At 43.5% G+C, this 11,643-nt stretch overlaps 1 protein-coding gene and 1 pseudogene across 1 annotated transcript; one reads left to right on the top strand and one right to left on the bottom strand.

The window, feature by feature from the left end:
* Positions 1–5,786: 5,786 nt before the first annotated feature.
* LOC107133664 (ETS translocation variant 5-like) lies at positions 5,787–7,277 on the top strand. Its single transcript, XM_048814554.1, has one exon. It carries the CDS (start codon positions 6,132–6,134, stop codon positions 7,077–7,079), a length of 948 nt encoding a protein of 315 aa, XP_048670511.1. The 5' UTR covers positions 5,787–6,131; the 3' UTR covers positions 7,080–7,277.
* A 1,570-nt stretch (positions 7,278–8,847) lies between these two features.
* LOC107133663 overlaps positions 8,848–11,643 on the bottom strand; it is a 6,259-nt pseudogene continuing 3,463 nt past the window's right edge.

Raw genomic sequence — 11,643 nt, 5'->3', positions numbered from 1 at the left:
GAACAAAAAGAGGCTGAAAGAAATTGCTTTGATATTAGACTGGAAGGTATATATGGCTCTAAAATTATTGGCTCTGGTGTAGAAAAGATTGTTGCAAATCAGGAAACAATTGGACATGAAGGAGCTACTCCCAGGGAGTGTTTTGAGTTTTAACAGGGCAGCAAGTTAACAAGCACAGGAGAATAAGCTTCTTACTGACTTACTTAAACACTGTGAAGCTGTAGGCACAACTTTCTACACATAGCATCATAACCTAAGCAAGCATAGGATTTCAAGAAGCACTGAGTATACCCGAGGGCTCCATTGTCTGTGGCTCTGCTGGAGGCAGGCAGAGAGCCTATGGAAGGGACTCCAAGTATACTGATACGGAGAGAACTGGGGTCGGCCCTCTATCTGTGGGTTCGACATCCACAGAGTCAATCATGGATTGAAACTCTTAAAAATATGTCCCCAAACAATATAGTATAACAAGTATTTACATGGCATTTACACTGTATCATGTATTCTGAGTGATCCAGAGATGATTTACATTTTATAGGAGGATGTGCATAGGTTCTATGAAAATATCCCACCATCACATACAAGGGGCTGGTGCATCCTCAGATTTTGGTATCCTTAGGGAAGTCCTAGAACAAATTCCCCACAAATACTGAGGGACATGAAAATACCTGGGATCTAGATTACTGGAACTATAACCTTCTACCCAACAACCAACTTCTCTTCTGTAAGGAGGGAGCTGACTATTGAAGTTTGAGCCTAAAAGAGGTGATAACCCATGGAAAGGCTATTTGTAGAAAAGTGGGATGTCAAGGGTAGTTTGAATTAAGAAAGGGCCTCCAAAGAAACCACAGTCAGAGATGTGGTTTCTAAGGACGCTGGACCACATGTGTTTCTTGAGTCAACCCAGAATGCTTGCTTGGGCCTATAAGGTGAAAACAGATGAGAAAAGTTCAAAGCTGCTGAGAGTCTGGGTAACAAGAGCAAGGTCAATGACTGACCTTGGATTGACTAGGTGCACTGTCCTGTGATGGACAGAAAAGAGGAATGAGTCCTGGCTTCAGGGATTGATCTTCAGAGCAGAGTCTCATTTCCCCCTTTACCTCTGAATAGAGCAAGACTCTTTTATTCCTTTAGAAAAGAGGTGACCTGGACCAGAAGGCAATCAAATAGACTTGATGACAAATGAGACTTCAGGAATCCTAAGTCCCCTTCCTTAGCCTTCATAGCCATGGTGATCATTGTGGTTATAAAGAAGATTTCTATCCCATGTAATGAATTTAATGGAAGTAGCTCATCTTTTAGTTCCAGGTTATGGAGGGAATCAATCCCTTGTGAAAGAGAAGCATTTTCCAAATACTGCAAGATTTCCTGAATCCTATCTTAAAACATAGAAGCATGAATAGAAAAGGAGCCTGAATTTCACCCAGATAGGGAAAGAGACTCCTGTGCCCCCACATGAATGCAGATCCAATCACAGCAGGGTCATGTCATATGGCTTCATGTCATATATGCAGATGTTCACAGTTCAGCTATAGCTGGTTGTTCTTAAGCACAAGGAGACTCTGATTGCTCTGTGGGAATGCAGCAGATTTTTGTGCTTGAGAAAGGGAAGAATGGCAAAGCTTTTACCGGGAGCCTGATGGATAGCGGGGAACATAAGACACAGCTGAGTGCAAATGCCTATGTGGACCCCAGTTAGAAATTCATCTTGTCATTTAGGTTTTGGACAAATGATACAGTGGATTTATTTTCCTGGCAAATATAAAATCATACTAAATAACAAAATAAGTAGGTCAAAGTAAGGTTAAAACAGGCTTTGGAAAAAAAAGGGCAAGATGTGTGCAATGCAGATGACAAAGCTCTGTAAACACCTGTCGGTAATTCCTATACATAATCATTTATCAGGCTTAAGGATTATCGTGGTAAATGTCCTCATATGACAGGTGAAGAAACTGAGTTCAGGATAGGCAATGTGTATTGCATAGAGCTATATGCAAGATCAGATTAAGATGCTTATTCATGTGCCCTGTTCAGACTACTTACTGCAGGAGTGAACATCTTAGGCCTTTTTCCGCTTCAATGAACTCTAATTCCCCTTGTCTGTACATGTGCTGAAGTGACAAAGACAAATGGGGTTTGACACCTAAGGATGTGAGAGAACTGGGTCAACAACTTTCTCACAATGGACAGTGAAGCTGCCCAGCAGTGCATGGTGCAACAGAAAGGAGTCAGAAGAGCTGTGTTGAGCTGTGTGACTTTGGGCAAATTATTTGGCGTCTCTGAAATCCATTTCACCCCCCATAAATGGAGCAAGCAGACCAAACTACTTCCTTCCATCTCAAACACTCTGTGTTTTCACAAAGTGGAAGCCACAGACCCACCAACCACAGAATCTGCTTTTATTCCCAAATGATGATCTCTGTGCCCAGAGACATCATTGTCTTATCTTGAAGCCTTGGAGCCCCCCACATGATGCCCTTGCAAGCCCAGCTTAAACTAAGAAGGAAGTTTGCAGCCTCCTAGAAGAGATTTTTCCTATGCTAAGTTGCTGAGGTGGGCCTCAAACCTGTGATCCTCATGCCTCTGCCTCCTGAGTTGTAAGCCTTAATTTCTCAGATCAGACTGCTCAGAATCTAAATGAGTGCCTAATAATACCTGATAATATGGACTGGTCATACAAAGGAGGCAGGAAAAAACAATGTGTTTCAATGGATAAAAGAGTGTTTATATGTGGTCCAAGTTGTTGAAATATAACCTTTGCCAACTAATTCTACTATCATAATCACATTTCCTATAAAAACTAGATAGAGGTCAGCATAAATATCCCAGAGTTCATTTGTTTCCTGTGAAGCAATTTATTGAATTTATCTCATGGATTAATCAATTAAGGTTCAGAAAAATAAATGACCAAAGTAAGGTCTTTATCACATGTAAATATCCATGAATATTTTTCATGGTAATATAAAAAAGAGGTTGTCATGCAAGAAAGGATTATAAATGAATAGTTTTTTAAAGTGGGGGGGGGATGAAAAAGCTGGCCACACAAATATTTTCAAAGTGGCTACTCTAGAAATCTCCAATTGCTATATCATTGAGCATGTCTCATACCATGACATGTTTTAAAGCCAGCTCCTCACAGTGTCTTTGATATCAAGATTTTCCTTCATCCCCTTCCTTCTTGCAGAATCTATAAAACTTATCTAGGATTGTCTGCTGCCTACTAATTGATTACCCAATCATATAAAAAAACATTAATTTCAGAATACTTTTTAAAAGTCATTTGCTCGCTGAATTGTAAAGTTTTATGTCTCCATACTAAAGAAAATAGTAGAAATAAAAAGTGTAAAAACCACATATATTCTCTGATTCTAAAGTATACACGACCACTTTTCCCATTAACATTTTTGAAAACAGATGGATGATATCTTAAAATTAAAAGGAGGATTTTATAAAGTCATATATAAAATAATGTTCTTACATAAATGGAATATAACTTCTCATTCCTCAGAAGTTGTGCATGATGTAGAATCACACTGCTCTTATAATCATATATGCACATAAGGTAATAATGTTTGATTCATTCTATTATCCTTCCTATACCCGTAACCTCTCCCCTCCCTTCACTCCCCTCTGTCTAATCCAAGGTACCCCCCTATTATGGATTAGCATCTGCATATCAGAGAAACCTTTGGCCTTTGATTCTTTAGGATTTGCTTATTTTGTTTAGAGTGATGTTCTCCAGCTCCATCCATTTCTCAGAGTAAGCCATAATTTCATTCTTTTCTGTGGCTGAGTTATATGCCTTTGTGTAAATATATCACATTTTCTTTATCCATTAATCTACTGAAGGGCACTAAGGTTGGTTCCATAGTTTAGCTTTTGTGAATTGAGCTGCTATAAACATTGATGTAGCTGCATCACTGTAGTATGCTGATTTTAAATCCTTTGGGTATATATTAAGCAGTGGGATAGCTGGGTCAAATGTTGGTTCCATTCCAAGTTTTCTGAGGAATCTCCATACTGCTTTCCATAATGGTTTCACCAATCTGCAGTGTCACCAGCAATGTCTGAGTGTACCTTGTTCCCACATCCTCACAAACATTTACTGTTTCTAATATTCTTGATAATTGCCATTCTGACTAAAGGAAGATGAAATTTTAATTTTGGTATACATTTTTCTAATTGCTAGAGATGTTAAAACATTTTTTCATATAGTTGTTGATTGATTGTATTCTTCTTCCATGAAGTGTTGGTTGTACAAGATGTAGAATCACGCTGGTCATGTAATTATATAAGCACATAGGGTAAAAATGTCTGATTCATTCTATTACCCTTATTTCACCCATGCCACCTCCCTTCCCTTGGCTCTCCTCTTTCTAATCCAAACAGAACAGGACTGCTGGGTTCTGTTCCTTAGCCATTTATTGACTGTGTTATTTGGGTTGGTTTTCTTTTTTTGGTATTGAGTTTTTTATATATTCTGGAGATTAATGCTCTATCTGAGGTGCATGTGGTAAAGATTTTCTCCCATTATTTAGGCTCTCTCTTCATGTTACTGATTGTTTCCTTTATTGAGGAAAAGGTTTAGTTTGAATCCATCCCATTTATTGATTCTTGATTTTACTTCTTTTGCATCAGAGTCTTGTTAATGGAGTCAGTTCCTCAGCCAACATGGGACTACTTTTTCTTCTGTTAGATCCAGGGTCTGTGTTCTAGTGCCTCAGTCTTTGGTGCACTTGAGTTGAGTTTGAAGCAGGGTGAAAGATAAAGGTTTAATTTCATTTTTCTACATATGGATTTCCAGTTTTCCCAGGCCCATTTCTTGAAGAGGCTATCTTTTTTAAAAAAAAATATTTTTTAGTTGTAGTTGGACACAATGCCTTTGTTTTATTTATTTTTATGTGATGCTGAGGATCGAACCCAGGCCCTTGCATGTGCTAAGTGAGCGCTCTACCATTGAGCCACTGCCTCAGCCCCTAAAGAGGCTATCTTTTCTCCAATGAATGTCATGTGTATGAAGTAAGATTCCTTCCTACACAGGATCTAGCCAATGCAAATGTAGGTCAATTGGCAGAAGAATTTAAGAGGTTTTGAGTTATACCAAGAGTAAGAGTATGTGAAGCAACTCTAGACACTCTTCTTGTGGAGAAAGAAGGCATGCATGTGCTTGATTGGCTTTTACTGATGTTGTACCACTCTCCAACCAGATCTGGCTATTTGATTGCTGTCTGTGGCATTGTGGGCCTTGAGAGCGCTCCAGTGCTGGTTGCTCTAGCATTAATTGAAGGTGGAGTGAAATATGAAGATGTAGCACCATCTCTAAGACAAAAGCAGTGTGGGGCTTTGAACAAAGCATCATCTGAAAATGCAGCTGTGCTTCAAAGACTCCAGTGGGTATAGAAAAAAATTGCTGCATTGTAAGTGGTGGTACCTGATGCTACTGCTTTGGAAGTGGAACTTGAGATGGGACATAATTGAGTGTTGGTGTGCTGGATGGATCTGATGGAACTTCCATAGGAGTCCTGGAAAGTGGTTTCACAAGGCCACAGGATGACAGAATTACAGCATCTAGCTTTTGGTGATGATCAACCTACTTATATACTAAGCAAAAATTATTTGCTGTTTGGCAATTAAAATGTGTTATGCTTTGGTGTGAGTTGTCCCCCAAAGCTCATGGGAGACAATGCAGGAATGCTCACAGTGAAGTGATTAGATTATGAGTGCTGTGACCTCACAGTTGACCTAAATGACCCTGATAGCTTTGAGAGGGTTATTTGAGAGGACTAGGTACTGGGTGGTAACTGCTAGCAGGTGATGTGAGTCAGCAGGAAGGTGGTCCATGGGAGCACGCCCTTATGGGTTATATTTTGTCCCCAAGAGCTTGCTCTGTCTCTCTGCAGTCCTGCTGCCATGGGACAGAATAGCTTTCCTCTGTCATGGGATTTGGCCATGAAATTCTGCCTTTGCTCAGCCCCAGAACAATGGTGCCAGCCGGTCATGGACAGAAACCTCATTAGGGTCTTTTCCTCACCTGCAATGGGAGAATTCAGAGACAACTGTCTGAACCCTGCCATCCCTTCCCTCCGCAGTCGGGAGTTCCTGGAGATAATCGCCCCAGTTACCACTGACAAATGTCAGAACCTATTGTCCCTGCAGCTCCCCCACCCCCTCAGGGATTCAAACAAGAATACCATGACCCACTCTGTGAACATAGGGTCTCTGGAATGCCAGGTCCCCCAGCACATGGGTTCCAGTCACCAATGGGAATCAAGCAGGAGTCCCGGGATTACTGCGTTGATTCAGAAGTGCCTAACTGCCAGTCATCCTGCATGAGAGGGGGATATTTCTCCAGCAGCCATGAAAGTTTTTCATATGAAAAAGATCCCCGGTTATATTTTGATGACACTTGCGTTGTGCCTGAGAGACTGGAAGGCAAAGTCAAGCAAGAGCCCACCATGTATCGGGAGGGCCCTCCTTATCAGAGGCGAGGCTCCCTTCAACTGTGGCAGTTCCTGGTCACTCTTCTTGATGACTCAGCCAATGCTCACTTCATTGCCTGGACAGGCCGAGGCATGGAGTTTAAGCTGATAGAACCAGAGGAGGTTGCTCGGCGTTGGGGCATCCAGAAGAACCGGCCTGCCATGAACTATGACAAGCTGAGCCATTCTCTACGCTGCTACTATGAAAAGGGCATCATGCAGAAGGTCGCTGGGGAAAGATATGTCAACAAATTTGTCTGTGACCCGGATGCCCTTTTGTCCATGGCCTTCCCAGACAATCAGCGTCCATTCCTGAAGGCAGAGTCTGAATGCCCCCTCAACGAGGAGGACACCCTGCCACTGACCCACTTTGAAGACAACCCTGCTTACCTCCTGGACATGGATCGCTGCAGCAGCCTCCCCTATGCTGAAGGCTTCGCTTACCAAGTTTCTGAGTGGCTGAGCAGCCAAACCCTAGAGCTAGCAGTTCCCGTTCAGGCAGATGAGGGCAGTGGTTTTGTTTGTGTTCTTGGCTGTTCTAAAGCTTGCCATTTGAATACTTTCCGGAGAGCCCAAGCCATCTCTGGATTTTTACCCTGAAAGGCATATACCTTGGCTGGGGAGTGGGAACAGGCAGGGGCAGAAAAACCACCAAAAGGTTGGTGCCTCGACTGTGATTCTGATGAGGTTTCTGGGAAGAGGATGTGGGAATGGAGCCTCCTCACTACCATGGACAATATATGCAAAGCAATACCTTGTTCAGGTTAGTACCCTCAAAATGGGACCGAGTGTGTGACAATCTGCGTTGATCATGGACTACTAAATGCCTTTACATAGAAGGGCTCTGGTTTGCACAATTTATTAAAGAAATCAAAAGCTCATATAAAAGTAGGTAGACTGAGTTGGGGAGGCTCGGACCAATTAAAGGTTAAAAATATGTGTTGAAATTTGGAGAGTTCTTCTAGCTCAATCTGAAATACTTCCCCTTGGTTTAGAAAAAGGGGAGAATCAGTCCTGACAGCTGTTACCCACTCCATGGTTCTCAAATCATAAACCATTGCTACGCTTGGGAACCTTCCAGCCATGTGGTCACTAAATAGAGCAGGCCCCCTCTCTCTTCCCAGTCACATGGCTGAATGTGGATGGCTTTCATTTTAGGGGAAGGGCGATTAACAATTTTGACAGTATTTAGTTTTGCTTTGATTCAGGGGGCGGGGGGGTTGTTTTGTTTTGGTGGTTGTTTTGGAAAAACAGTTTATAAACTGATTTTTGTAGTTTTGGTATTTAAAGCAAAAAAAAAAAAAAACCTTTTGGTAACTGTGCACTGTGTCCCATAGGCAGGGCTGTGCCGACTTATGAAGAGCTGCAGCTTGAGAGGGGCTTTGCTGGGGCTGTTCCCTAGCCACATAAAAGCCTGCTCTGTGGCCTGCTTTGTGCTTTCTGCACCAGACAACCTGATGGAACATTTGCAACTGAGTTGTACATTTTTGATGTGTGCAGGGCAGCCTGGACACAAGCATAGATTCTATGTGTATAGCTCCCCATGTTCACTAACATGCCCTCTCTGGGAAGCAGATGTACATATTACATGTCATGTCCATTTGAAACTTGGTCACCTGGTGGGAACCCTAGGGATTCTTCCATGGGCATGACTAATGACAATTTCCATTTCATCCGTTTGTGTTTTTTTTTTTTCCTTCTTCTTTACATCTTGGGCTTTAAACCCTACATAACAGTTCAGTAGGGTTTGAGGCTTACAGGTGACACCAACAGGTAAAACAGTGCTAGCACTCTGGTTTTCTGCCACTCCTTTAAGTTTCTTCTAATTGCTGTATTATATTGGGAAAGTTTAAAACAACTAAGTTAAAGCTGAGTGAAAGTTGAGCTCAAAGTAGAGGAAAGTCACTCTAGAGGGTGATGGCACATGCTGCCTGCTCCAGTGATGGAATTTTGTGCTCCCTTTGTCACTCAGAACATTAAGAAGGACTGTGCTGTTCCTCATGTGTGGAGAAGACAGTGCTGAGTCCATGAGTGTGAGGCACAGGCTTTGAGTTGCTTTTCAAAAAATGGAATGTTCCATGATCCCCCTTATAACCAACAGCACATTTGTGAAGAGGTTCATAGGGATAAAGGTGCATTTTATAGATATGGAAAAATGAGATTTTCCTCTATGGGAAATTAGCCCACAAAGGTGTGGAGCTTATATCTTGGGTTGTAATTAGCATTGTACTCTAATCAAAGGACTCTTCTAAACCATATTTATAGCTTTCTAATCTGCACATAGTCTATACATAGATGCATATTTTACCCCCCAGATGGCTAGAGATTTATTTGTTGTAAATGCTGTATAGATTTGTTTTTCCTTTCTTTTTTTAATATACTTGAAATTTTAATTTTATTATGTTCCTATTACATAATGCATATTCATTACATAGTAAAAGGAGAAGGCACAAAAGTATAAAAGGGTCAATTTTAAAATTGCCTATTATCTCAGGGAAAACAAACTCTGGCATAGTTCATTCATCAGCCTTTTCCTATGTATTTCTGAACATTGCTCATTACTACATAGTCCTATATCCAGCTTTTTCAACATAACATTATATTATTTTTCTCAATTAATAAAAACTCTTTGTAAATATAATTTTAATGAAAGAATAACCTTGCATCCTATGGATATAGTTATTTAAACATTCTCCTAATAGCTTAAGCCTACTTTGTTTCCTAGAGAGGCTATTTTGAGAACGCAGGAGACAACGCAGAGAGACTCAGTGGGGTGAGGGGTGGCACTGAGGCCTCTAGAGGAAGAAGGCTCACCGGTCCTGGCCTACCCACTCCAGCTCGTTGAAGAGGAAGTCTATATCAGCAAGGTCAGAGTGGGGTTAGCCACCACCATTCGGAAGAAGTTGCCATGGGTCCCACGGGGCTGGTAGCCGATCATCATGGAGCCTTCCTTTACCATGTGCTCCTTGAGCACAGGGGCTACCTATGGGAGCGGTAGAGTCCAGCTGCAGCGTGGGGTCAGGTGAGAAGATGGGCCAGCTACCTGGACTACCCGGCTCTCAGAGCTGTTTTTCCCTCCCACCCAGCCATCTTCTGGAATTATCTTCACTGCTTAGACCCTCACCTTGGCCCCACATTACTTTTTCCACCACATCCAACTTGGTTGGCCTTCTCTACCTTCTGCTTTATTCCTCATTTCTCCTACCTACAAGATAGCTGTAGGACAATCTCTTATGCTAAATCCTGACTTTTCTGATTTTCAACACTGCTTCAGTCTACCTTCAAACTTTAGTCATCCTGAATGTCTTCTTCTCCCCTTTCCTGGTTCCTTTTTTATTTCCCAGGGATTACCCAAGGGTACTTTACCACTGAGCTACATCCTAGTCCTTTTGTACTTTTTATTTTTTAATTTGAGACAGAGTCTTGCTAAGTTGCTGAGGCGGGCCTCAAACTTGTGATCCTCCTGCTTCAGCCTCCAGAGACACCAATTATAAGTGTGTGCCACCACTCCTGGATCCTGTAATATCTGATCTGTGCCATGTGATCTAGCATGTAATTTACAAAACCACCTTGAAATATTGGCTTCAAACAGTAACTCTTGCTTTCCACAATAACAACTTCATGAGGGCAAGAAGATTCTTGTCCTTTCAGATCATCTGTAGCACCTAGTACTAACCCATTCTTAGGGACCAGACAGAACATACTTCCTTGCCTCTAGAAGGCAAATCAAATTGGCCTTTCTGTGTTTCTCTGTCCCCGGCATCATTGAAAAGACTCTTCCTGTTATTTCTACCTTATATCTCTGACCTGGGCCTGAGTTCCCAGCACAGACCCTAGCACAGGGGTCTGTGTGCTGCACACTAACTTTTTTGGGGTTCTCCTGTGATGCTCCTTTCTGTCATCTTATTTCCCCCAAACATATCTTATTCCTATCCCCTTCTCCCCCAGCCCCCCCACAAAAAGGACAAGCTTGTGTTATCTTCCAGTTACCTAGCCCCTCAGGAGCAAGAGACCAATAGGGGGACCACCCATATCAGGAATGGCCAGCAGGGGCAGAAGTGCACCAGCTGCATCAGTTCCCTTAGCAGGGCTACCCAGAGCCAGAGAAAGCCTACCTAAGACAGCCTTTGGCTGTAATGTGGACTGGCCTGCTTCCCCGCAAGCTGGAAGGCACTAACCAGAAGCACACGTTGACAAACTCAGGCTGAGGGGAATAAGGAAGGGGAAGGTATGAGCTGAGAAAGGAGGACCATTTTCCCTTTCACTGTCATTCTTCCTCCATGTGAGCTTGCTGCGTGGGATAGGCTGGGATAGATGGATGCAAAAGAACATGGGATCATACCTCCATGACCAACTCAAACCCTTCCCTCTTCTTTATTTCCTCCACCAGGTACCTGGGAACAGAGGGTGACAAATTGCAGGTGGAGAGGGGAAGACAGCCATATAAACTGAAGAGAACCACAGAGACAGGGGAGGAAAGTAATCCTGAGGGCAGAAATGGAGGAAGGGTAGACCCTGGGAGGGGACCTGGGACCCTCCTTGCCTACCGGGCAAGAGCAAAGGCCTGGTGGATACGCTGCTCCAGCCCTTGCCCACCCTGTGCTTTCCACATGAGCCACAGCTTCAGACAGTCTACAAGGCGGCCACACTGCACTACCTTGTTACCCGTGTCCAGAGCCACATCGTAGAACTTGTCCTGCGGGAAGAGGTAGCTGGCCTGGAATCCATGGCAGCGCTTGAGCAGGTTCGAGGTATCCTGGAGAAGAAGAGCAGAGCACTGCAGTCCTGCAGCGAGGAGCTTGTGGGGGTTCCAGGCCACGGAGTCAGCCATCCGCGTGTAACCACAGTCCGTGATGCTGGCACACATCGGCAATTGCATCCAGGGGGTCAAAGGCTCCCAACACAGTGGTGCCAGATGTGGCACTGACCAGGAACGGCACAGCACCCTCAGCTTCAGCCAGACTGATCTGCCTCTCTAAATCCTCAGGGATCATTTTCCCTCTCGGTCCCGGCGGGGACAGCAGCGGCCGCAGGGTTGGCACGGAGTGCTGGGTCCTGGAGTAGGCGCCGCGCGGCTGGGGAGGCAGCGGGAAGTCGTGCCTGGCAGGTAGGCGCACACCCCAAGGTGCACAGCGTAGTCCAGGCGGACGGCAGCGCTTCAGCT

This window comes from Marmota marmota, unplaced genomic scaffold (assembly GCF_001458135.2).
Source record: "Marmota marmota marmota unplaced genomic scaffold, marMar, whole genome shotgun sequence".
In the NCBI taxonomy this organism is placed as follows: domain Eukaryota; kingdom Metazoa; phylum Chordata; class Mammalia; order Rodentia; family Sciuridae; genus Marmota; species Marmota marmota.
Note: the sequence above shows the minus strand (reverse complement) of the source record. Positions and strands in the feature narration are given on the sequence as shown.

Coding starts and splice junctions, on each gene's coding strand:
- LOC107133664 (XM_048814554.1), top strand. CDS start 6,132: ATGTCAGAACCTATTGTCCCTGCAGCTCCCCCACCCCCTCAGGGATTC.